Source organism: Phyllobates terribilis, unplaced genomic scaffold, assembly GCF_046119375.1.
Source record: "Phyllobates terribilis strain yellow unplaced genomic scaffold, ASM4611937v1 Scaffold_3__8_contigs__length_932513732, whole genome shotgun sequence".
NCBI lineage: Eukaryota > Metazoa > Chordata > Amphibia > Anura > Dendrobatidae > Phyllobates > Phyllobates terribilis.
The window spans coordinates 413,446,128-413,473,178 of NW_027362763.1; the positions used below are offsets into that span (position 1 = coordinate 413,446,128).

Sequence of the window (27,051 nt, forward strand, 5' to 3'; positions counted from 1 at the left end):
CTGGACCCAGTTCTGCTTACCGGGTCCCAGGGTATCACGTGCAGGCATGCCTCCATCGGCGGTGCACATCTCGGCGCAGGGAGCCTTGGAGCTCTCACGGCTGTCAAATGAATGGCCATGCAGCTCCAAAGGAGTTCCTCCGCCTCTTTTGTGACGCAATGGTGATAGCGCGTACGCGTTGATGAAATCACATACGTGGGCATGTATGAGTGCCAGGATGCCAGTCCAGAAGTGGAGCTGCAGGGGACCGTATGGGAGGCTAGTATATAAAACTTTTTTTTTAATAGAAAGAATTAAATAGTCTCGAGGACAGCAAGTGATGAATGGCGAGTTGGGGGTGGGGAGAAAAAATGATGAATTGGGAGTTTAGAGTAGAGTAGGGCCCGGCCAGAAAAGTCAACTTTGTTGGGGTGGCAGCTTAAAAAAATCTTTTGGCCAAAACAAAAGCTGCTGGCTATGTATGTGATATCAAAGAAAAAATATAGATGATCAGCTCACCTATTCTCAGATGCAGGTGTGCACGGATCCAAATTCCAAAGGAAACAGTCCATATAACAAAGGCAGTTAATCCAGCACTGCCAATAAAACGTATATTTTTATTTAGAAAAATTCATCCATAAAAGGTATATAGTTCCATAAAAAATCCACATAAATTAATGGAAAAGTATATCATCTGAGGAAATAGTCCCAAGGGAGATGCATTCAAGAAGTTGGTGGACGCGTTTCGAAGTGATACTTCTTATTTATAACCTACATGGGAATGAAACTCAGACAGAATAAAGACTCTCTCAGATAACCACGCTATACGCACAAGGAGCAAAGACTCATTAATAAATGCAGCACCTGCGTAGTGAAGAAAGACACAAACCCACTAAGATACAAACATATTAAAATACAAATTGTAATAAGGTTATTTTATACTCTTACTAATAATGCAGAATCAAATCTGTTGGTTTATTCAGACCTTCAGGGTAGGAGGTGTTTAACATTAGTATCTAATATACCTCACGGTTCAGGAAAGCTCTTCTGTCATCTCCCCTTCTGACAGAGCAATTAACCCTTTCCAAGTCGTAAAATTGGAAGTCTTTCAAGTTGCCATTATGTTCCCTCAGGAAATGTTTGGAAACATAATTGATTTGACCACTGATCCATCCATTCCCTCAGTGGCTGTGAGCGCTGCACTTGGCTTTTTCTGAAAGCCCCCAAAGAGAATGAATGGAGCTGCGGTCAGATATCCCACCTGCCAGAGATAAAAGTTCCCCATTCTTCTGATCGTTTCAGTTCCCAATGGTTGGATCCCATCGATCAATAAGATGTCACCTATTCTGTGGATCGGTGATAACTTGTTTTAACCAAAGAACCCCTTTAACGCAAACTACGGTACTTGTACATCATAGTTATGGTGGCGCACAGTAGATGTGCAGGAGCCGCCTGTGCTGCAAGTCGACGCTCCACTATAATGGCTAGCAGATCTGCATATAGCTGTAGGGTGGGCCCCTAGAGTCAATTCCCCCTGTGGGCCCCAGACACCCCAGTCCGACCCTGAATATTACTATTATACCACAATGCTTTTCTAAGGTATGCATGGATTAAAAATAAATGGAGGCATTCTCACCTTCTAATACCCCATGCATCTATCCCAAGCCTATAGGAGGTCTTCCCCGTCCAGACATCACAGCAACGCTGCATCCTGTAATTGGCTGCAGTGGTCAGATGACTTGAAGAGGATGCTTCTCTGATAATGTGCTCTTCTAGTCACCTTACCGCTGCTGGCAATCAAAGAAGACAGCAGTGCTGGGACTTCTGAATGGGAGAGACGCAGCTTTCAGTGCCTTGGGAGACCTCCATGTGGCGCTACACAGGGCGCGGGAAGATGAGAATGCCTCTGCATGTTATTTTTAATCCATCCATGCCTTAAAAGAAAAAAATACATATTATATATATAATATACATATATATTCAGTGAAGGGCTAAAAATACTATAGGTCATACTTCCCTTTAGATGATCTAGCATGTTGCCACCTAGTGGTCAAAGTAAACGTAGACACTGCACGTGACTGGTGTAATTAGCACGTGGTGTTGTGATGGAGCAAGGGGGGCAGGTACCGGCCCAGCCCAGCCCCCTCCTGCCATTCCTGCTTTACTCCCTTCTCACCTTTCAGAGCAGCACAGCCGCCCGGTGTGGTGACGTCACCAGGATGCTAAAGTCGCGCCCCTCGAATACTGGCAGCTAATTGGCTGAACAGATTCCACCTCTTATTTAGTATCCCACACTCCCGCCCAATGGGATCAGTTATCCACTAGCTCCGCTTCCTGCGCCTAGTTCAGTCATTGCAGGCTTTAAACATGGCGGCTCTGAGGACAGTGATCGGGACTGGAAGCCGGGCGGCCATGTGGATTGCGCGATGGAATCGGCACAAACTGCAGTCGCAGACTAGATCGGTTGCACATTTTACCTTCCAGCCCGACCCAGAGCCCACAGGATATGGTGAGGATTCTTACTATGTGTGACATTGTGTGTAATGATGGGTGTCATCGAACAGCCTGTGTGTGACTGTGATGTCATGTTCCTCACATCATCAGATCTGTATGTAATGGAGCGATCTGGCCTCCCTACAAGATCACATACTGATTAGCAATTCCGATGGGGGTTGTTTGCACTATAGACTAATCGGATCTCTGATGTTCCCACCTCCAGGCTGGGGTCACCCATTGTGTATCTTAACTGAAATCTGCATTGTTTCTGAATGTAAATCTGCACTTTATTCATGCATTGAAATGAATGGGTAAAATATACACAATAGAAATTCACATGTGGATTTATAAAAATAAAAAATGCAAAAAAAAATCTGTTTGGATTCCATGCAAAAAAGGCAGGATGTGGATGATATTGTTAAAATATATTAATTTTACTGGTACTGTAAAATGCTGTGGATTTTACATGTGAAAAATGCATAAAATCCACAACTCACCCTTAGGAAATCGCTGTGATTAAAGCACCACACCAGTGTTTTGTTTTTTTTTTTTTTTACTGCAGGAGTGATGTAAGCTAGTATTATTTCTGCCGTCTTTTTCTATTATCGGCGTCGTTCCGGTCGTCTTCTGCAGGTTGTGATCTGCCGGATCGCTCCATTGTTTGCTGGGTGAGCTGGAAGTCACTACTCAGCCAGAACGAGACTCCCATAGACTGACGGTACATTGAGAGCTTGTGACCATTACCTTTGACTTCCGGCCAGTCAGAAGTTACAGTTACAAGATGGTGGCACGGGACCGGAGGGCGGTGGGTAAGTATATTAGTGATACCACTCCGATGATGGAATAAAAAAAAAAAAACACTGAAGTTTTGCTTTAAGGCTTGGGTTACACATTGTGTTTCTGGTGTGGATTTTACGTGCAGATTTTTTTGCTCCTAAAATCCACAGCACTTTACAGTACCAGGAAAATGGACGGGTTTTCATTTAATCTCATCCATGTGCTGTGTTTTTCGGTTTAAATCCGCAGCATGCCAGTTTCTGTTGTTGACATGCAACTTGCTGGAGCGGATTTTAGCCATTCATTTCATGACTTCAAAAATGCAGAAATACACATTAATCAGTGCAGATTTTATATGCAGAAACTGAGCAGATTTAATTTTACAATGTGTGAACCCAGCCTAAGGGGTTTCCCAAGAATATATTAAAAGGGCTAAAATAAGAGCGCACTAGACTAGTGCAAAGAGAGTGTGGCTGCCTAAGACTATGTTCACATGTCCAGTAATCATCAGAATGGATCCAGCAGCAATCTGCTGGCAAAAAGGTTGTGCTGATAACTTTTAAATCTGTTTTTAAATAACTGATCTCTGCTGGATCCGTTTTTTTTACAACATTGAGGTCTATGGAAAATGTATCTGTTAATTAGCTTACTGGGTCTAGTTAATTTGGATCCAGTAAGCAAATATATGGGTCCATTACTGGATCTAGTAAGCAAAAAACTGATCCATTACAAAATGAAAGAAAAAATGGATGACTGATTAACTGATCCGTTTTCCATAGACTTCAATGTTAAAAAAAAGACGATCGGTTATTTAAAAACAGAATCAAAAGTTCTGTCAGCACAACTTTTTTGACAACGGATTGCTGCTGGATCTGTTCTAACTGATCAATACTGGACATGTGAACTTAGAGCTACAATCTGATTTGCTGCTTTAGGCTAATTGTTTAGTGTCATTTTGATAACAAAGACAGAGGTCTGATTATTATAGCGCCATTTATTCCATTGCGCTTTACATGTGAAAAAGGGGTATACGTACAAAGACACAATATTCTAGAATAAAATGTGACGACTAGTACAGGAGGAGAGAGGACCCTGCCCGCGAGGGCTCACAGTCTATAAGGGATGGGTGAGGATACAGTAGGTGAGGGTAGGGCTGGTCGTGCCGCGGTATGGCGGAGCAGTTGTTACTGCAGGTTGTACACTTGTCAGAAGAGGTGGGTCTTCAGGTTCCTTTTGAAGGTTTCCATGGTAGGAGAGAGTCTGATATGTTGGGGTAGAGAGTTCCAGAGAAGGGGGGATGCACGGGAGAAAACTTGTATACAACTGTGGGAAGAGGAGATAAGAGGGGAGTAGAGAAGGAGATCTTGTGAGGATCAGAGGTTGCGTGCAGGTATGTACCGGGAGACTATGTCACAGATATATGGAGGAGACAGGTTGTGGATGGCTTTGTATGTCGTGTTTAGGGTTTTAAACTGGAGTCTCTGGGCAATGGGGAGCCAGTGAGGGGATTGACAGAGAGAAGAGGCCGGGGAATAGCGGAGGGGTTAGATAAATTAGTCTTGCTGCAGAGTTTAGGATAGATTGAAGGGGTGCAAGAGTGTTAGAAGACAGGCCACAGAGCTGGAGGTTGCAGTAGTTGAGGCGGGAGATGACGAGGACATTCTGCAGATTCGTGGTTGAGGAATGTGCTGATCCAGGAAATATTTTTGAGTCGGCAGGAAGTGGAAAGGGCTTGGATGTGTGGTTTGAAGGAGAGATCAGAGTCAAGGGTTACCCCAAGGCAGCGAGCTTGCGGGACTGGGGTGAGTGAACAGCCATTGACGTTGATAGGTCATATGGAGGGGTTTAGTGAGATGGTGGAAAGATGGTGAGTTCTGTTTTATCCATGTTAAGTTTTTGAAATCTGTCAGAGAAGAAGGATGAGATAGCGGACAGGCAGAGTGGGATTTTGGTTAGTAGGGAGGAGATATTGGGTCCAGAGAGGTAGATCTGTGTGGCATCAGCATAGAGTCTCAGGGATTTCAGTATCACCTCTATGAGCTGTCCCAGCCCAAAGGTGTAGATGGAGAAGAGCAGGGGTCCTAGAACTGAACCTTGGGGGACACCAACAGATAGGTGGTGTGGGAGACACTGAATGTCCTGTCTGTTAGGTATGAGGAGATCCAAGATGGGGCCGAGTCTGTAGTAAGAGGGAATGGTCCACTGTGTTGAAGGCAGATGACAGGTCCAGGAGGAGGAGGACAGAGTAGTGTCGCTTGGATTTGGCGGCTAGTAGGTTGTTGGTGACTTTAGTCAGGGCAGTTTCAGTGGATTGGTGCAGTTGGAAGTGAGATTGGAGGCGGTCAAAGAGGGAACATGAGGAGAGGTGGGAGGACAGTTCAGAGTGGACATGTTGTTCCAGTAGTTTTGAGGCATAGGGGAGAAGTGATATGGGGCGGTAGCTAGTCATAGAGGATGAGTCAAGGGAGGGCTCAAACGAGCGTATATCTCGGAGGAGTGCTGACCAATGTTTTATCGGATAGCACTCGGCCGCGACCAATCAGCGATATTGGCGCAGCTACTTTAAATTAATGTATCCCCCCGGGGCCCCTAATGGATTTCGTAAATACCTCATTGGGGGGTTAATTTAAAGTAGTGGACAACCCCTTTAAACCCCTCTTCGCGGATTGGTCGCGCCCGTCCGGCCGCGACCCATATTCTAGAATGCCCGATGCGTTAGAATCAGGCCAACATCTAGTGTTATATAATGGGGCAGTGCTGATCTGCTTTTATTCCGTCTGTGGAAAAAATAACAGCATGCTGCGATTTGCTCTGCAAATCGAATGCCACTCACCCTTCAAGTCTATAAAACATAGGACTGTGCTCGGATGACATCTGAGTGTTGTCCGACATCTATGGACTCAGAAAAATGGAGAAGTTAAAGGGTTATTCTCATCTCTAAGATCCTATCCCCAATATGTAGTAGGTGTAATAATAATAGTATTAGCAGATCTCTCCAATTAGAAATGTAGTATGGTTTTTCTGCTTCGCTATGTCTCTTACCTCATGTGCAGGCACCTGATTAAAGAGACATAGCAAATCAGAAGAACTATACTACATTTCTAATTAGAGGTATTTGCAAATATTATTACACATACTACATACTGGGATAGGATCTTGGAGATGGGAATACCCCTTTAAGTTCTCAATCTCCTTACCTGTGCTACGATTCTCTCATCCCCGAGAATCTGATCAAACTTGGATCAGTTCTTGATCTGCGTGTCATTTGCTTGATTGGCCCGAAAGTCTCGCATGAGAGAATCAATGCAAGTGTGACCCCGGCCTAAAATCCCCAATTGCTGTATGCACATACAAATTAGTCTCGGACCCTGCACTAGGACCATTATGGCATGCTCAGTTGGATGCCTATTTTTCCTCCGGCAATCACATATTTAGGTTGAGAGCCAGAAACTGGAGTGGATACAAAAAGAATAGAAAATACAATGAAAAGACTAAAGGTGCGGTTACGCTATCTGATTTGTCAGTGTTAAACAACCGCCGATCGGTGGTAGTTGCCATATCTCACAGGCAGACCTCTCTTAACAATGGGCAGTTGCTCAGTGCACATAGGCTGCCATTATTTTAGTTATGGTGAGTCCTGATTACACGGGATGATGTGCTGCCGAGAGCGATTTATTTTTTTTGTGAAACCAAATATCACTTCACCCGATGAATGAGCGTTTTGTTCGTTCATTGGGTGATCGTCAGCCTGATTATCTTGAGCGCGTGTTCGGATGATCACTTGTTTCACGATAATGCTGCAGTCTAAACAGGCGGCTGATAAGCGAGCAAAACTCTTGATCGTCGGGTGAAATGGTCTTTTGACAGTTTGGCAGTGTGTCGCCCTGTGTGAGCAGGACTCGCGCTGCTGAGAACAATGGCGGACTATGTGCTCTACTACAGATCACCTCATGCGGTTTGCCTGTGTAAACAGAGTAATAATCGACCGCCAATCATCTAACGCTGCCAAATTGTGTAATATAATCCCACTTTATGTCTTCCATGGTCCATCTGTGAACTGATTTCCAGACCGGCTGTAGGTCTTCAGACCTTTAGGTTGTTGAGTTCAGGGCAGGAGACTTGCGGTTGGTCCTGGAAATCATGGTGTGTACTTGGACTGTGAAACCGAGACGTCTGAATACTGCATAATATGCTCCTTTCCTTTGTATTCAGGATTACCTCCTAAGGGGCAATACACATTGTGCCACATAAAAGCAGAACCCAGTTTCCCCACTGTAGTACAGGAGAATGGAAGAATCTCATGGTTACCCTTTAGAGGATGCTGGGCGTACAAATGGCCATCTATGATTGGGCTCATTAGCCAATTGCGGAGAAGATGGAGCAATGCGTTTTCTTTGCATTTTAAACCATTCCAGAAGGTTATGGCATACCCACACACTGTAGATTTGTTGAAGTAGTTTCTGCATTGTTTCACCTCATCTGATGTGCTTTGCAACAGTCCATATGCATCTTGTATAAATGGCCCTATACAGAAGTAGGGAATGAGTTTTTGGGTTGCAGCAAATCTGCCATGTGTGAACATTCCCTTACCTACAGCAACCTAAAGCATGTGAGTTACCAGCTGCAAGGCTGACTAGCATCAGACTGTGACCTTGTGGCAGCACAACTTGCCCATGTGATTAGATTTTCAAGGTTAAATACTTAGCATACAACTAATACAATTTCTATGTTGCCGTTAATGCAGAGTTTTAAGAAGAGGTCCTCCAAAATCATGGAGAATACAAATGTGTTTAGCCAGACATGTCAGGTGGGATGTTAAGCCCCCATTAAAAGAACCTATTTGTGGGTGTATCAGCTCAAAGACTAAACTGTTGAGATTATCTGATCAGCCGAGTTTGTCAGATCTTATAATGGGTATGGGGGGGCTTCAGGACTTTCCCCTAATAGCAGCAGATTATAAGGATCTCAACTGCTGGGTTCTTCAGGAGCCACTGCCACCGGAGGTAGCACCTTACTCCACTCATCCTACAGTAAAATAAGTGTTCACTCGCTCGGCCGGTATGCAAGGGTAAGGAGGGATGGCCATTGGCCAAGAGTGTTTGTCGGTCAGCTATATAACCCAGCTTAGATCACTATTGGGTGTTTTTTGCCTTAACTATCAGGACAAAAATTTGGAAACTGAAATGGGCAGGTGTATTAAGGAAAAGCCTTCATTATAGTATTCTTTCACCAATTGTCCAGTAAAAACAGCAGCATTAACTAGTATTAGTTAATAGGTCGTCATTCACGCTCTCTATAGGAGAAATCAAGGCGCTCCACGACCTCCTCCATAGGCAACGCTGCCATTTATTAGCGATTTCTCTTCCCTTCTTTTGGATAAAGGTTATCAAAGGAAGACAGACTTATTACCGTGACTCTATAGTGTTTAACATCATGTAGACCTTGGGTTCAGTATTCTGTTCTGATGACTTTTTTTACAGTTAGAACAGCGATTGGAGCTACATTTTTCTTCTACGGAGCCCTAAACCTTCTTTTTTGTTTCTTTTTAATATACCTCATACAGGGGTCTATAGCATTAATGAAAGCGTTATCCTAATAAATAATAATCTTTATTCTTATATAGCGCCATTAATCCCGCAGCGCTTTACATACATTATCATCGCTGTCCCCATTGGGGCTCACAATCTAGGATCCCTATAAGTATGTCTTTGGAGTGTGGGGGTAAACTGGAGAACCCGGAGGAAGCCCACACAAACACAGGGAGAACATACAAACTCCTTGCAGATGTTGTCCTTGGTGGGATTTGAATCCAGGACCCCAGCGCTGCAAGGTTGCAGTGCTAACCACTGAGCCACCATGCTGATCTTAAGCCCCCGTCTCACATAGCGAGATCGCTGCTGTGTCACGGTTTTGGTGACGCAACAGCGACCTCACCAGCGATGTCGCTATGTGTGACACTTTGCAACGATCAGGCCCCTGCTGTGAGGTCGCTGATTGCTGCAAAGTGTCCTGGACCATTTTTTGGTCGTTGCTCTCCCGCTGGTCAGCACACATCGCTGTGTGACCAGCGGGAGCAGCGATCAGGCTGGTAACCATGATAAACATCGGGTTACTAGGGGCACACGTGCACCTAGTAACCCGTTGTTTATCATGGTTACGAGCCTGCTAAAGTGAGCGGTAACCTCCCGCTCACCGTAGCAGAGTGGTAACCATGATAAACAACGGGTTACTAGGTGGGCGTGTGCCCCCAGTAACCCGATGTTTATCATGGTTACCAGCCAGCTCCTGCTTCAGCAGGCTGGTAACCAGGAGCAGGACATCGTGGAAAGATTCTTTCCACGATGTCGCTGCTCCCCTGATCGTTGGTGAGCCTGCCTGTTTGACAGCTCACCAGCGACCACATAGCGACGCAGCAACGACCCCTGACAGGTCGTATCGTTGTCGGGATCGTTGCAGCGTCGCTAAGTGTGACGGGGCCTTTATTTATATAGCACCAACTTATTCAGCAGCACTTTACAATTACAGACAATAAAGACGATACAAAGTAACACATAGTTTAACAGTTAAAGGAGGAGGTGAGGTCCCTGCTGCCAAGCTTACACTCTATAAGGAAATGGGGAGTGGAGGGGGGGACATAATAGGTAGAAAGTGCTTGTCATGTTTGGGCCAGCAATCATTATAATAGGGCATTCCAAATAACGCTGCATGAGCCGGTCATCAACCAATATGCAAGTACAGTTACCAAGTGCTATAGGATGCAAGGAGGAAGTAGACACAGATGAATAGGAGGGACCAGGTTCTGAGTAAAATTTAGAAAGGAGGAGCAGGTGAGAGTTAGGTTAGTGAATTGAGGTGATAGGCTGTCGAAAGAGAAGTGTTTTTAAAGCACGCCTAAAAACGTGGGGGCTAGATATTAGTTGTATCGTCTGGGAGACAGAATTGGGAGGATGTTCATTTTAGATCAGTTGTGAAGCGGAGAGCACGGGTAGGCTGATTAGAGATGAGGGAAGCAATATAAGGGGGTGCAGAACTGCAGAGAGCATTGTGGGAGAGCGAGAGAAGTTTATAGTGAATGGGCAACCAGTGCAATGACGGCAAGTTCAGAATACGGCTAAACAAATACTTTAGTCTATATTCAGAACTCCCATAGCAAAAAAGGGAGAGAGTCGGCTCATGCACTGCCACCTCCATCCCTTGGTGGTTGGACGCTGGCTTGAATGGGAGATCAGGAGACTTCGTTTTCGAGGTAGATGTAGAATATCCTGTATCGACAACTATTTAAGAATTGAATCCAAGCAATGCTTAGCATAACGCAGATTGTCTGTGTGCCAACAGTTTAACGTTTTTTTTTTTACAATTTAAATGTTATTGACATTTAATGTTTCAATCCTTTTTGCAGGACCAACTCAGAAAATGAACCTTTTCCAGGCTGTACAAAGTGCGTTAGATAATACTCTATCAAAGGATCCCACCGCAGGTATAAAACAGATTAAATGGAAATAAATATGTACGGGAAATGTACTTGTGTTTTCCTTGGAGTGTGTGAGATGTATATAATGTGTGTATGTTGAGCTGCATGAATGATGTACAACTGTCCTGCTACACAGTGTAGCCCTGTTCAACTGATATTTTTGCCATCTAATGTTTTATATTTAAGGCTGAGTTCACATGATGTGTTTTTAATGCGTTTCCGCGGCGTTTTTGCAGCTGCGGAAACGCATTAAAAACGCATGGTAGAAGGACAGCAATGTTCCCCAATTGAAATGCGCATGTGCTGTGCCCATGATGCGGATTTTTCCGCAGCGTAAACGCTGCGCTCAAAAATCCGCAGCATGTCCATTAATCTTGCGGAACCGCTGCGTTTTCGCCGCCATTGACTTGCATTAGAACGCGCCAATTCCGTAAGACTGCATCTGTACTTGCGTAATTGGCGCGTTGTAATGTGCGGATGGTACCCGGGTGTAGAGGAGAGGAGAGTCTCATCCACACCCAGGTACCATTAAAAAAGCTATAAAAAATAAATGTATACTTACCTTCTGTCGGCCCGCGCACCGCTCCTGCTTGGTTCCCGGCACTTTGCAGTGAGTTGAAGGACCTGCGCTGACGTCAGAGTCATGTGACGGGTCACGTGACGCTGACGTCGGCAGGTCTTTCAATTCAAAGTTGCCGGGAGAACGGAGTGAGCAGGACAGTGTGGACCATCGGAGGGTAAAGTATACATTTTATTTTTTATTTTTACCACTCTCTCGGGTCACACTATATACATCTATGCCGGTTGCATGGATTTATATAGTGTGACCTAGTTGTCAAGCACTTTCCAAGTGATGCTAAAATCGCCTGGAAAGCGCTTGTCAATCCACATGCGGAAATGCAGGAAAAACGCATGTACAATCCGCATGCGTTTTTTCTGTCAGGGAGATGCAGACATTTTCTGCATCATGTGCACATACCCTAAAGATAATTTTTTTTTTTTATATAACTTAAAGGGAAATATGTCTTGAAAGGCAAACAAATCTGTTAATAATAATTGCATACTCTAACAAAATGTAGACTTGCCATTTATGTGCCAAGGGATCCAATTCTACTAAATTTTTAGCTCTATCCCTTTTTGGTTAGACTCTTTTAACACATTGGGAAGCAAGAACAACTGATAAACATTTCCTGGCATAAAAGAAATGAAGAAAGTAGTGCAAAATAAATGAACCCATTTAATAAAATCTAGTTGGCCAAAGTGAGCCGATAATGGGGAAGGAGACAGTAGGTTGGGGGCGTTGCGGTAGCTCTGGTGGTGGTTAAATGGCAGGGAATCATTGCGGGCTGTAGCGAGGGGCCAGCGGGGGTCGGCGCGGGCTGTAGCGAGGGGGCAGCGGGGGTCGGCGCTGGCTGTAGGTTTTCTGTCTAGAGATACGTTTTTAAGTTCCGTCTGAAGGTTCCAGAACTGGCGGATAATTGGATGATTTGGGGCACAGAATTCCAGAATACGGGGGATGCTCGAGCGAAGTCTTGGAGGTGGTTGGGTGAGGAACCGGAGATTACGTGTTGGGAGATTAGTTTGGAGATATATGGAGGAGACAGATTGTGCCTATGTGCACAGATTTATTAGTAATTGTTCTGTGCACATTGTAAGCTTGGTCTGTCTTTCTACACAGACAATATAGACAAACATGTAGCCTTTCGGCAGCTATTTTATGCCACAATTTGGGTATATGAGCAATACATTGGATACTGATTGTTAGTTGATTTGATGGTGATTTCCATGTGTAATCCATGCTGAAATCCTAAGATGAATATGGAGTTATTGGCAGTGTTTTGCATTAGTTGCTTAATATGCTATGTGAATTGCTCACATATACATGCAAAGTAGGATTGTTAATCTCTTCTCAACAAATAGCCATCACTTGCCAAAATTTGCTATAACAACTTAAGTATGAAGCATCAGACAATGGAGCCTGCTCATCTTGGCATCTGGACAACGCCTAAAGGCCCTGTCACACTTAGCGACGCTGCAACGATCCCGACAACGATACGACCTGTCGGGGATCGTTGCTGCGTCGCTATGTGGTCGCTGGTGAGCTGTCAAACAGGCAGGCTCACCAACGATCAGGGGAGCAGCGACATCGTGGAAAGAATCTTTCCACGATGTCCTGCTCTTGGTTACCAGCCTGCTGAAGCAGGAGCAGGCTGGTAACCATGATAAACATCGGGTTACTAGGGGCACACGCGCACCTAGTAACCCGTTGTTTATCATGGTTACCACTCTGCTACGGTGAGTGGGAGGTTACCGCTCACTTTAGCAGGCTCGTAACCATGATAAACAACGGGTTACTAGGTGCGCGTGTGCCCCTAGTAACCCGATGTTTATCATGGTTACCAGCCTGATCGCTGCTCCCGCTGGTCACACAGCGATGTGTGCTGACCAGCGGGAGAGCAACGACCAAAAAATGGTCCAGGACACTTTGCAGCGATCAGCGACCTCACAGCAGGGGCCTGATCGTTGCAAAGTGTCACACATAGTGACATCGCTGGTGAGGTCGCTGTTGCGTCACCAAAACCGTGACACAGCAGCGATCTCGCTATGTGAGACGGGGGCTTTAGGCAGCTTCTGATTTTCTGCTTTGTTACTTAAATCTGATTGTAAAAGAGGAGTCCTTAGTTTCCATCATTGATGACCTGCTGGAGGTTCCTTGGAGTAGATGTTAAGCAGTCCAGCAGCTTTTTTGAGCAGTTTTCTTCCCTTGTATGTATGTCAGACACCTGCATTGAGTACTACTGATAGCACGTTTATACAAGTAGTTAATAATGACTGTCGCACATGGCAGCATAGAGGATATAGTACATGGGTGAAATACATAACACTTCTGCAGAGATGTCATGTGGAGACTGGACAGGGCCATGGAAGCATTTCAATTTACATTCACCCTAAGGATTTTGCTCCTTATCAAGACTGAAACCCCCCATATGGAGCCGCCATGGCTGCTTGTTGTTGGCACCTTTTCCATCTTCCCATCTTTGTAATCTGGGAAACAATAGGGCACATTACATAGACAGATAAGCGTTTTAGGCTCTATTCATTTCACAAATGTGCATGTGAACAGGAAACAAACATACTGTGATGTAATTATACAGTGTATAAACCTATGTGTCCAACGTCTTAAAGGGACTGTTTTAGGCAGGGAATTTAAACAGGAACATTCAATTGCTGGTGGTTTGGTGGGCATGGAGGGGACCTGTCAGGTTCCCTTTAAAGAGCTTTTTCACTGATTATTTTATTTATTTATTTTTTTTATTATTATTTAAACTGAGTACTCCCACTAGTTCTTGCTGCTCCACAGCAGTTTTACTTTTTCTTCTGTTCCTCTTTATTCCTAAATTATCCCCCCCCCCCATAATAAAGGTGCACATTTTTCCTTCAACTAACTGAACTTCTCTGTGAGTGGGGCTGCATTTTGATTGGCCGGCATAGGTTGAGAAAAAGCAAACGCCCACAAAGAAGTTTGCATCATTATTGCCAGGAGGCAGAACTTTGGAAGGGAGGGGCAGAGAAGAAAAAGAATAGCTGATCCAGAATCCGAGGAGCAGCACCATTTGGATGGGGTACTCAGTTTAACCCCTTAACGACTGCCGATATATGCCTTTTAACAGCGGCCGTTAAGGAGCCTTATTCCTCAGCGCTGCTTTTTAACGGCACTGAGGAGTAAGTGAAAAGTGCCGCCCCACAAGTGCAATTCCCGCAGGTGACAGCTGTATATGACAGCTGACACCTTGCAGCATCTGCCTCGGCCGGTTTTGAAACAGATCGGGGCCGATTATCCCCATTAAATACCGCCGTCAATCGTTGCTGTGCAGTTCACAAGTACTGAAATGCATTAAACCAGAGATCAGAGTAAAAATTGTGGGACTAAGTGTAAAAGTAAAAAAAAAAGCTAAGTAAAATATGTGATTAAAGTAAATAAAACACCAAAAAAGTGCACAATAATCAGTTGTTTCGCCGTGAAAAACATAGCCTGATTAAAAAAAAAAAAAAAATAAATACACACAATTGGAATTGCCGCATCCAGAACAACCCAATCTATAAAACGGTCACGTTATTTATTCCGTACAGCGCACACCATATATATATATTTTTTTTACATTTTTTTTTCTAAAAAAACATACCAAAAATATTGCTTTTTCATCATACTGGCTCGCACAAAAATGAATAAAATGCGATCAAAAAATCATAGGTAGAAAAAAAAAGTGAAAACGCCAAAATGTCCCGCAATAAACAAAGCCTAATATAGCTCATTCAGCAAAAAACTAAAGTTACAGCTCTCAGAATATGACGATGTAAAAACATTCATTTTTGGAAAATATTGGTTTTAGTCTGTAAAAATGGCAAAAGATAAATATGAATCTGATTAGTGCTGTAATCGTACTGACCCAAAGAATAAATTGGTCTTATCACTTTACCGCACAGTGAACCGCGCAAAAAGTAAAAACAATAACTGAATTTTAATTTATTCTCCGTCTGAAAAATGTGATTTAAAAAGTGATAAAAAAAACGTTATGTGCTCCAAAATGGTATCAAAAAAATCTTCAAATCGTCACACAAAAAAGCCCTCATACAGCTTTGTTCGCCAAAAAATAAAAGTTACAGCTCTTAGAATATGGCAACAAAAACCCTTTTTTTCTATATAAAAAAGCATTTTTACTGTGTGATAGCTGCAAAACAAAAAAAAGATACAACTCTGTTATTGCTGTAATTGCACCGACCCAAAGAATAAATCTGCCTGATTACTTGTACCGCATGGTGAACCGCGCAGAATTGATAAGAACTATTCTTGTTCTGCTATTTGTTCATTCTACCTCCCAAAAAATCGGAACAAGGCTCCGCTCACATTTATCCTGCGCTCTCCGCTGAGCACTTACGTCGGGGTTTCCATGTAAATCCCCAAAACCGCGATTCGGACACCTCACCCCTACCCTGATGGGGACTCCTCACTTATGAGGCGCATAAAGTCCCTTTGGACTAATTCTGGTCTCTATTCCGGTGCTGTCAAATTTTTTTTTTTTTTTAGACCTCTTTTTAGCGCACATGTGTGGACTAACACAGTTTTGTGCACGACATCACAGGAACAGAGGTCACACGTACTCCCAAGTGTCTCCATCTGCGACATCATGGTGGGTGATTCTGTCTGGGACTTTGTCTGAATTTCATTTGTCGCATTTACACGGAAACCCCGACAGTGCTCAGTGCAGGCCACAAGAATGCGATCAAAAATTATGTACCCCAAAATGTTACCAATAAAACCCCTAATTTATCCCACACAAAACCAGCCCCCTCTCAGGTCCGTCATCTGCCACTGGGACTATATGGGGTTCCCACGTTACTGATGGAACAAAGACTCTGGAAAAGCGACATGTCTTCCACCCCCTCAAATAAAATCCAATGACCTCTGCGCTCCCAAATCCAAATGCCCCCCTCCCTCTGAGCCCCACTGTGCCTAAATCGCTGTAAGCGGCCACATGTTTGGCATTATTGTAGAAGGGAGCGAGCACTTAACAATTTACATGGTGTGTGTTACCAGGAGAAATGTATGGGGGTGCAATGTATGGGCACTAAACTGGCAGATTTGCAATTCTAAAAAGCCTGGTGTGGATGTTGCATAATAGTCACTGCAGCCGTAGATGAATTCATTGAGAGGTCCAATTTCTACAATGGGGTCACTTTTGGTGTTTTTCTGCTGTTCTGGCACCTCAGGGGCTCTGCAAATGTCGCCCACAAACTAATCTACCAAAATCTGTTATCTAAAAGCCAAATAGCGCTCCTTCCGTCTCAGCCCTGAAGCGTGGCCTAAAAGTAATCTCTGGCGACATATGGTGCATTATTGCGTTCAGGAGAAATTGTGCAATAAATTGTGGGGTCCAGTTTCACCTATTAACCTTTGTACAACTGACAAAATTTCAGCAAATTAAAAAAAAAAAAAAACTTTTATCACTAAAATGTCATATTTCCACGTCCCAGTGTTATAAAATTGTGAGGCTCCTGTTTAAAAAAAACAAAAAACATTTTCAATATGATGACCTAATGTGATCAACACTGTTTAGTACCTGTGGGTTCAAAATGCTCTCTATGCCCTAGGATAAAATCCTTGAGAGGTGTAGTTTACAAAATGGGTTCTGCTGCTTAGTCACATCAGGGGCCGTGTAAATATGACATGGAGACCGCAATCTATTTCAGCAAAATTTATGTTCCAAAATTCAACTGGTGCTTTTTCCCTTTCGAGCCCTGCCGTGTGTCCAAACAGAAATTTCTGACCACATGTGGGGTATCGGCGCACCCAGAAGAACTGGATAACAAACGTTGCGGTCCATTTTGTCATGCTATCACTTGTAAAAATGGAAAAAATTGGGTCTAAAGCAACATTTTAGAGGTAAAATTTTAATTTATTTATTTTTCATTCCACTTTGCATTAATTCCTGTGTTGCACCTGAAGGGTTAACAAATATCCTGACAACAGCTTTGATGTATTTTAGGTGCGTGGTTATTTTAAAATGGCATCACTTTTGGGGAGTTTTCAACATATAGGCCCCTCAAAGTCGATTGAAATCTGAATAGGTCTCTAAAGAAAAAAGTTTTGTAAGTTTTTGGGGAAAAAAGAAAAAAAAAAAAAAAAAAAATTGCTGCGAAACTTTTAACCCCTGTAACATGCTGACAAAATAAAAAAAGACTATTGAAAATGATGCAGATGTAAAGTAGACAGATGGGGAAAAAATAATTTTGTACAGCATGACTAACTTGTTTAAGGATATAAAGTTTGACTCTGGCTCTGTCACTAAGGGGTTAAACTAAACTAAAAATAAATAATAAAATATAAATCCAGCGACTGTTTCACTTTTACTGTATTAATTCAGAAAGGGATTACAAAAGCAAAGTACAGCAGGAAACCATAAAAGCGACTTCTCTGTAAACTTTTTTTTTTTTGTATTTTACCCAGTAAATTGATAGTACCGGTTTTCACTATCTTGACCAATTAGCTAATTCGAGTTGACAGCGTTTTTTATTCCTTTAATCATGTTGACAGCTCTGTGGTAGCGTAAGCGATCTTAGACGGTATAAAATCATGCTGTCAGAAGTTCTTACGATGTAGGGGTGACACGTATCTGAAATGTCACACTTTGCCCTGGTGACAGTCGGTGCAATTTCCAATAAAAGTGGGAAAATGAAATGTTTGAGTTTTCTGTTGTGTGATTTGGCTCGTGCGGGTTTCACTGACATGATCAACATGACGGCTGCATCCACCAGAGCGGTGGACGTGTGGAGCCTCCGCTGTGCTGTGCGTAATGATGTGACAGCCGTTATATGACTCGGAATGTGATGCACATGTACAAAGTCCACCCTGACGCGCACTTGACGCACGGATTAGTCATACGTGTTATTTCTGAATAAAGTACCCTATGGTTTCCAAGATTGCCCAGATCACAGAATACATTTGTCTTCCATGAGTTTTTGTCATCCATTGTGCAATGGCTGCACTTCCATTATATTACTTTAGACTAGTCTCCAATCTGCTAAGAGGGAAGATGTCTTCAGAAAATGACCTGTTGCTTAAATCTAGTTGTGTTAATTGTATTTTTGACACTGTTCTCCACCCTCCATATCATACTTTTTTTTTATTTAAAATATAAATCTTGTAGTTTTCAAACAGGTCACTGGGGATTTTTTAGACTCTTGTCTTTCTGTTTAAGGAACCACATGGACATGGCCAAAATGGTCAGACCCTGGCCTTGTCGATTGTATGGAAGTGTCTAATGTTTCTGTGCAAAGGTCACTGTAAAGGGAAGAGGATCCGGGTTAGATGTGACATCACCTATTGTGATTGGTGGATCCTTTGTGATCAGCTGTGTAGGTGTTACCGGTCATTGCCATTATGCCTCTGCTGATAAGGAAATTCTGTAAAAACTCTTCCCCTACAAGAGGTAGGAGACTAAGGGCTCGCACTCATCTGCGTAAATAAAGTTGCTCCGATGTTGTTCGTGAAAGGTAGGGCGAGTGTCATGCGATTTTTATCAAGTATCATCTGTATGACATCCGTACGCAATGCGTTTTTTACGTACAGTAATTCTGTCATTTAAGCTAGTTTTCTAAGCAATAAAGCTATCTTATCTACAGAACATCTATCCTATTTATTCTATCAACATCTGTATATATTTAATGTCACAAAACCCTGCGTATAATAAACTAGCACCCTTTAGTGCCTTTCATGTGGCACTAAAGGGTGTTTAGCCTTTTTAAACCTATTAAATAATTTAAAAAAAAATGGAGTGGGATCCCCTTATTTTTAATAACCAGCTGAGGGAATGCAGACAGCTGGGGTTTACATTTATTTATTTATTTTAAATTTATATAGCACCAACATATTCCGCAGCGCTTTACAATTCAGACCATTTACAGACCTAATTGGTACTGTCCCCATTGGGGCTCACAATCTACATTCCCTATCAGTATGTCTTTTGGAGTGTGGGAGGAAACTGGAGAAAACCCACGCAATCACGGGGAGAACATACAAACTCCGTGCAGATGTTGTCTTTGGTGGGATTTGAACCCAGGACCCCAGCGCTGCAAGGCTAACCACTGAGCCACCGTGCTGCCCTATCCATGGATCTTCACAGTTTATTAATAGCAGCTCACAGCTGTCTGCGTAGCCTTTTCTGGATATTAAAAAGGGGTGACCCAAAACAAAATGACGTGGGGTCCCCCCTATTTTTAATAACCAGCAAAGGCTAAGCAGACACCTGCGGGCTGATATTAATAGCCTAGAAAGATCCATGTATATTGGCCCATTCCCAGAATAATAACACCAGCTCACAGCTGTCTGCTTTCCCTCACCTGGTTATTTAAAAATAAGGGGGACCCCTTACCATTTTTCCAACTATTTTTATATTCTATACATGTATGGTCAACTACACACACACTGCACTACTTGTATATCTCACTGACCTATTTCTATTTATCTATTCTATCTATTCTACCCTGACGGTTTGGGCTGTGAATTTACTGTACTTGGCTGATGAAATGTTAGGTTTCCTTTTGAGATGGGTGCGTAAAAATCGAACAGTGCATGTGTATGCCGTGCAACTTTTTTTTCTCCCCCCCACCCGGTGGTCACATAGTGGTTTTGATTACGTTAAATGGCTCCGTCAGGGATTACGCAAAACAGGATTCAGCCGTATGCTCCAACGAGGCAAGTGCTGTGTGAACCCAGCCCAAGTACAGCCAAGTTAGCTCCTTAAGTGTGAGAACCTTGGCCATTAACGTTTGAGAGATGTAAGATATTGGATGTAATTACTAACCAAGCTGAAGTTCGCTGTATTTCTAATCATTGTGAGGCTTGATTCACACGTCCGTATTTTATGGTCTGAATACAGACTGGAATTCTCAGCCTGACCTGGACTGAAGGCCTCATAGGCACATATGAGACTGGCTGTCAGGCCTGGAATTGCGGTCTGTGCTCGAACTGTAAGATACAATCATGAGTCGAGATTAAGGTGAACATGTGGTGTGTGTGTGTGGCTGGATTGATTTTGATGGCTGTATTAGGCAGTATACATTCAACATGGCTGGAGTTACAGGATAGCGCTCAATGTACACAATCATGCTGAAGACTCTAGTATGTCACCTGGCACAAAGTTAGGAAATACACCTGTGCTAGAAGGCTTATACAGTATATAAACTTTTTTTTTATCAAAATTTAATTTTTAATGAAGCATTTCAATTTGTTTCACAGTGATCTTTGGAGAGGATGTCGCTTTTGGAGGCGTCTTCAGATGTACCATTGGACTCCGAGACAAATATGGTAAGGTATAGTGCATGTCTTTTTAGATATAAGGTTTACTTACGCAGACATCAAAGGGGTTGTCTTGCCTTAAGCTGTGTGACTGCAGACCTCTGAATCCTCACAGCGCACGCACTTCACGATGAGAGGATTCTCCGGTGCCGAGAGCAGCAGGTTCGTGACTGCAATTATGTGATTAGCATACATACAGTCACATGCTGACTAGACGTGCATGGTCTCACTCAATATAAGTGTATTTACCGAGACACATCTAGTCGAAATATGACCGGAAGTATACAAATCACATACTTGCGGTCACATGACGACCGCCCGCTTCAGGCACCGAAGAATCCTCCCAGCGTGCAGTGCTGGCATTGTTTTTTGTACTTTGTTCTTATGGCATACATTGCGTGGTAAAAAAATGGCCTGACAGTATGATTCTCCTCATCAGTATGATTGACAACTACACTAAGCACAGGTTTTTTTTTTATTATTTTAGTGGTGAAAGAACATAAAATTTGAGAGAGAAATTTTTTTGGCTTCTGTCGCCAGTTTCCAATTTTACGTTTGTCTCACTTTTTTTCCCCTTCTTCTTGATAAATAGGGGGAGACACAGTTCTAAAGACTTTCATCTTTCCTTCTAATCACAGCTCCCCATCCGTGGTTTTTCTCCCCTGTATTTTTGCAGCTATGCTAACCGTACAACTAACCTAAGTTTTTTGCCTGGTTTTAACAAATTCCTAAAATTTTGCCACCAGTTCGATTAGGGGCAAATTGGTTAGCTGATCTCTACTTCTAAAGCATCACCTTACAAACACTATTTCAGATGCTGACGAGTAGGATTATTCATTTATAGAATTTCATATTCACCAGTCTGAAGCCTGATGTGCATGGGAAAAATCCCATTAATAGTTGGGTCAATAATCTGCAATGTAATATATCTGAAGGAGCAAAATGAGCGGACTTGTAACATTCATCTTAATTTGTAGAGGGTTTCCATTCCTCATGTAAGCAGATTAGGTATTTTCAAGTTGTCTTTGAACACCTAAGTTCAATGCATTCTCCCTACAGTTTCCTTACTTCCTGGTTTCTAGCAGGGAGGGGCTCGCATCCTTTAAGTGACAGCTTTGGTGAATAGTAGAATTATAGCATTAGTAGAACAATAAAGCTCAGCACGAGGTCTGCTGTAACACATTCAGCTGTCATTAGTTTGATAGCAGCGTATACTCCAGAATACTATGTTTACACAGAGATAACAGGGTATTTGAACAAGCACACAGCTCTATACAACAGTGCTGCCAAGAGTAGCACACTTGCTGGAAAAGCTGCTGACTAGAGATTTTTAGCTACCTCTTCAAAAGATGGGCGGGAGTGATGTGAGTAGCTAAATGCTGTATAGAAATTAATGCGCTGGAGAGAGCTGACTAATGTTAAGCGTTAACCCCTCTCCTGCAGTGTATCTACTGTGCACTCCTGGCAAGGGTCTGGAGACCAAGCTCCATGGAAACTAGCTGTGCACTATAAAAGATAAAAGCTAAGGAGAATGGCAGCAGATAAGAAAAGCAAGTCAATTGCATACTTTCGTATTTTCATTCCGTCTTATTAAAGCGATTTAAGAACTCGAGAATACCAATTTAAGAAACATAGGTGGGATGTGTGCGATGCTGCCTTTCCACAATTCCACAGCGTCTGCTTAGACTTGATGTATACATCTATACTGCACATGAATTGCCCATTCGCCGCATAGCGTCGGGGAGCTATTAGCTGATGCATGTGCAGAGGCAAGCGCTGTGAGTGAAGAAGACAAAGACAGTAGTGCAAGCATGACAGTCCTTAGGCTCTGATGTCTGGATCGTCTAATGAAGCACTATTTCTCGACATGCACCTTTCATATAAGACAGCAGTCCTCAACCTGTAGCTCCGGAGCCATATATGGCTCGGGGGTCTATGATGTGTGGCTCAAAACTTTGCATTATGCCAGTATTGGGGGCTCTGACTGTCACTACTGTTGGAGGGTGAGGGAGCAGAAGCTGGATATCACTGCTCGGGAGCCTCTGGCTGTGGCTTGATACCCTCTGGCTCTCAAGCTAAGAAGGTTGGGGTCCCCTGATATAAGGTGTGCCCTAGCTCTTATGTGTATCTATGAACTGTATCTGTATCTAACCTATTTACATATCACAAAGATATATTCCTCAGCATTTTGCAATTCAAAGTATAGTCTGTCGATTTGGACAAACCTCATTGAAATAAAAAATTACGGTACTTTATTCTATTAGATATGTAAATATTATGTAACCAGAAGATGCATGACGTCTTTAAAGAGGTTGTCCCATGACTAAATGCGGAAAATTCTTAACAATTTTTGTTTAAATATTTTTTTAAAAGTATGTCTAGTTGTCGATATTTCTGTGAAATGCTCGTTATTGTGACCCCTGGATTCCTTTTATATTATCTGAACATTCACCTATTGTGTCCAGTTTTGACAAAATTAAACCTCTTTTAGTGAACTGCCTGTTATTGGCTGGTGGGTCCAATAGTAGGAATCACTTCTTTGCCCTCTTACAGTCTAGATGGTGGGACTACCGGCACTGGATACATTGGGTGAATCTCTTAAAGCCTTACTTCCCAAGACCTAATTGTGCAGGTATATTGGATGTGCTCAGGAGCTGAGCCAACTGCTACCTATAGCAGCTGTGTTCAACCACTTAAATGGGACTCATCTGCACTCTTGTGATGTGATTATGGGGTAACAATGAGTTGCCATGGCAGCCAGAGGTTTGCTGTAGGTAACTGTAAACATACTTTCTTGAAGGATCATATTGCCAGGTCATTTTTATTGCACAAGGATCACTGTAAGTCTGTAACAATGAAACACAAAACGATGATTTTTATCACTATTTTACCTCCCTTGGAATTTCTTTCCCCTTCTCCCCTTACACAGTAAGATTAAAATGAATTGTCATTCAAAACTAGAACTCCTCCAGTAAAACAACAAGCCCTCATATGGCTATTATAGAGATTCACCCTCTCAGGTAGGCATTAGAGTTCACACAGCCACCGGATTCTTGTGTCTTTTATTTCCTAAGGTTGTACAGCACTGAAAACAAAACCATGAACACAAAATCCCTAGTCTTTTCCAGGCACTAAATTGTCCAATCAAACAAAATTGATATTGTCCATAGCAACCACTGATACTTGCAGTTTGGTGCACATGGCTTGTGCAGTCTCTTCTCAGAGAAGGATTCTAGCCTGTCTGTCTATCTTCAGCTCCAACCCAATTCAGTCTGCTCCGCTTCCCCCAGCTGACTGACTAAGGTGAACACCTAGCCTGGTTATATGCAGAGCCAGCCAGGTGCACATAATCAGAACCTGTAGTGCTAGGTTTTAACCCTAGCCTACGTGGCTTTGCTACACTATATAGACAGAAATATACAGTTTTGGCTACTGTAAGAGCAAAAATAAAAAATTGGTTTCATTATTAAATGGGTTGTCTCATGTTCTTAAATGTTCAATATTGCCAAGTGCTTATCAAAACAAGCAACTTGGCAATTCACCTCTTATTAACAATCCTCTCCGTTCCCAAGAATTGAGGGATTTTTAGTTCTATAGGTTACAGCACCCTGCCTAGGTTATTTATCACGCTGCAGTCTCAGAATGGCCTCTTGCCAAGGTAAGGAGCATGCATTAGAGCCTGCATGTGCCACTCTGAAGCTTGCCTGATCCAACCAGCCTCAGTCCTCCTGCCCTTCTCTCGTGCTGCAGAGGCAAAGCAACTCTGCAGCCAACCCAAGCTACCGATCTTCAGGAGCGCACTGCCCCCTGCAGCGCCAGTACCCTGAGGGGCGGGAGCGCTGCGCTCCTGAGCGCAAAAGACTAGACTACTCCTTTTTAAAAGAACAGTAGGGGAACACACTTAAATATTATTGTTGTTGTTTAGAAATATATATTTTTAGAATTCTATTGTGTTCTAAAAGTTTTGAAAATATGTCTTTTATAAAAAGCATGCCCATTCTTTTGTTCTGCTTTTTTTTTTTTTTTTCAATGTCTTATCTCGCTGCTTTGGCACAGCTGCAAGGATACTTATTAATGTACATTTATTATTATTTATACCATTATACCATTATTAGACCATTAACGTCCCTTTAAAATGCATAGTAGAATTTGAAGTGGTTGTCCACTACTAATCAATTAAGGTCACCAATTAAATGTAAAAACTGTGTATACTCCCCTCCTGGAACGGTCCTGTTCCAGCAACGTCGATGCCGCTTTTCCCACAGAGTGACATGTTGTCACATGCTGGCTGCAGCCAAAGAGTGTCAGCTCCTTGGCTGCAGTTCATCTATACTCATCAGGGTGGACATCCGCTCTGATGAAATGGTGCAGGCTTTATCTGACCAGCGATGACTTATTGGCTGCAGATGACATGTGACAAGTCACCTCACTCTCCGGGAACATGGGTGCCAACCTCACTGGACCGCCGACTCTGCAGGAGGTGAATATACAATTTTTTTATTTTAATTGGTGTCCTGAATTGGTTAAGGTGAGGTCGTCCAGATGTGTACAACCCCTTTAATCAGAAACTCCATGGATATACTTAGTTTTCAGTGCGTATAATGCTGTTTTGTAGGATTTCTCTATTTTACAGATTTGAGCTCTAATAATGGGGGAGGTCAGTGGTGGGGGAATCGGATTCAGCAGCCGCTGCCTTTTCTACATGATAAGCAGTGTTCTGTTTTCGGTCTCGTAGGACAATAATATGGAAATGCTGCTGCCCTGCTCTGTTATAGGATCACTCATAGCCGGAGCAGATCCGAAAATAGAAGTACATTAGAGAAATTGTGTGTGTGTGTGTGTGTGCAGCCCTGTAGTATACAAGCACAGATTCACCTTTCCTCCCTGGCAGTGACCCTAGGCTTTTATATTTTTGCTTGCAGATGGATAAACCTCAGTATGTAGAACACTTGAACGTTTATGATCTGTGGTTCTAGAAAAATCATTTCCATACAAATGAGATTCGTCGCTGCTATTCTTTCATATGACCACCAGGTGGCGGGCTAACTTTAGTTTCCTTTTAATAAATGACTTCCCTGCGGGCTATAAAAATCAACTTTCCGAATACATACTGTTCTGCGAATTTATCTTCTGCTTCAGATGTTTAAAGATCGTGTTGTAATATTACTCCAGTTGAGGCGATCGCGTGAAAGAAATGAAGTTGCCCCGGTTTATTTGGTTCTCTAGATGTGCAGTGTGCTTTAGCTTTATTGCATATGAAGAATATATCTTCTTAGATTTTTTGCATTAGAAGTTCGCCTGCTTCTAGATTATGCCGTAGATGCAGACTTCGGTTAGTGTAGAAAATTAGCAGTACTGTATCATAATATGAAATGCATTGGTGTGTCTTGAGGCTTCTGCGTCCTAATCAGATCCTGCAAAAAGCTCCCCCATCAAAACTTGCCATATATCACTCTGGACCCCTTTGGACCCCCCAGGTAACCGGGTAGGGATGTAGCTGTTTTGGCTGCTCCCCTTGCATTTTCTGTTATTACTTTGCAAACACTTTTTTTTTTTCTCGAGTTTTCCTTTTTGTTTGTATCTATATTCCATTGTTTTCTGACATGAACTGACTAGAGGCTCCCTAGAGAAGAAGCTGGGGGTGGCAGATGCTGCTTTTACAGAACCTACCCAATGCATTTTATTAAGAATGGTGGCAGGTATTGCATATATAAAGGAAAAGATAAAGATCTGTTCCGCCTTTTTGTTTGACAGAAAAATTCTTGCACACATAAGAGAATTAATTTTCTTATTCCCAATAAGGGGTCTGAAAGAGCCACCAGCCAGCAAAGGCTCTTGTCTTGGCAGATTCATGTTTTTAAATTAATTTCATTGTGATGTAATATTACATAAATGTACAATATCAGCTGATTGCTGGGTTTCTGCCTGACATGCATAACTTGCTGATTGGTAGTATGACAGAGGACCTGTCACTTTGTAAAAAAAAAAAAAAAAAGTTAAATACCTAGTAAAAATCCATGAGCTCTGCGGATTCGGTTGTTTTTTCCGTTTTACACTGTTGCTTCATTCCCGAGATATTCACATTTGTTGCTTTTGGAGCTCAGTATGTGAAATCTCTGCTTGCAACTGGGCATTTCTCTAGTCTTCTATAGGAGCGTATGCTTTCACTTCTCTATCCCAGACACTGCCATTGATTGGTGGCATCTGAAAGGGAGGGGTGAAAGTGCACACCCCCAGAGAAGACTGGAGAAATGCCCAGTTGGACTGCAAGCAGAGATTTCACATACTGCTCTCCAAAAGCTACAAATATGAATATCTCGGCAATGTAGTGAAGCAGCACAAAACAAGAGCCACAATAATGGGGAGCTTGTGGATTTTTAGAAGGTATCTAACTCGCAGATCCTCTTCCCCTTTTTTTTTTTTTTTTTTTTTTAAAGAACGGTACAGCCCTTTTTATTGGGGCCGTATCATT

General features: G+C 42.7%; 1 protein-coding gene across 2 annotated transcripts in view; it reads left to right on the forward strand.

Moving 5' to 3' along the window:
• The first annotated feature begins 2,122 nt into the window (after positions 1–2,122).
• BCKDHB (branched chain keto acid dehydrogenase E1 subunit beta) overlaps positions 2,123–27,051 on the forward strand; it is a 199,847-nt gene continuing 174,918 nt past the window's right edge. The window contains exons 1-3 of one of the 2 annotated variants that reach the window (XM_073675617.1): positions 2,123–2,488; positions 10,652–10,729; positions 20,520–20,588. In XM_073675617.1, the coding sequence (XP_073531718.1) occupies positions 2,347–2,488; positions 10,652–10,729; positions 20,520–20,588 (289 nt within the window). In that variant the 5' untranslated portion in view covers positions 2,123–2,346. The remainder of the gene's footprint in view (positions 2,489–10,651; positions 10,730–20,519; positions 20,589–27,051) is intronic. The other variant, XM_073675616.1, reaches the window with a different exon arrangement.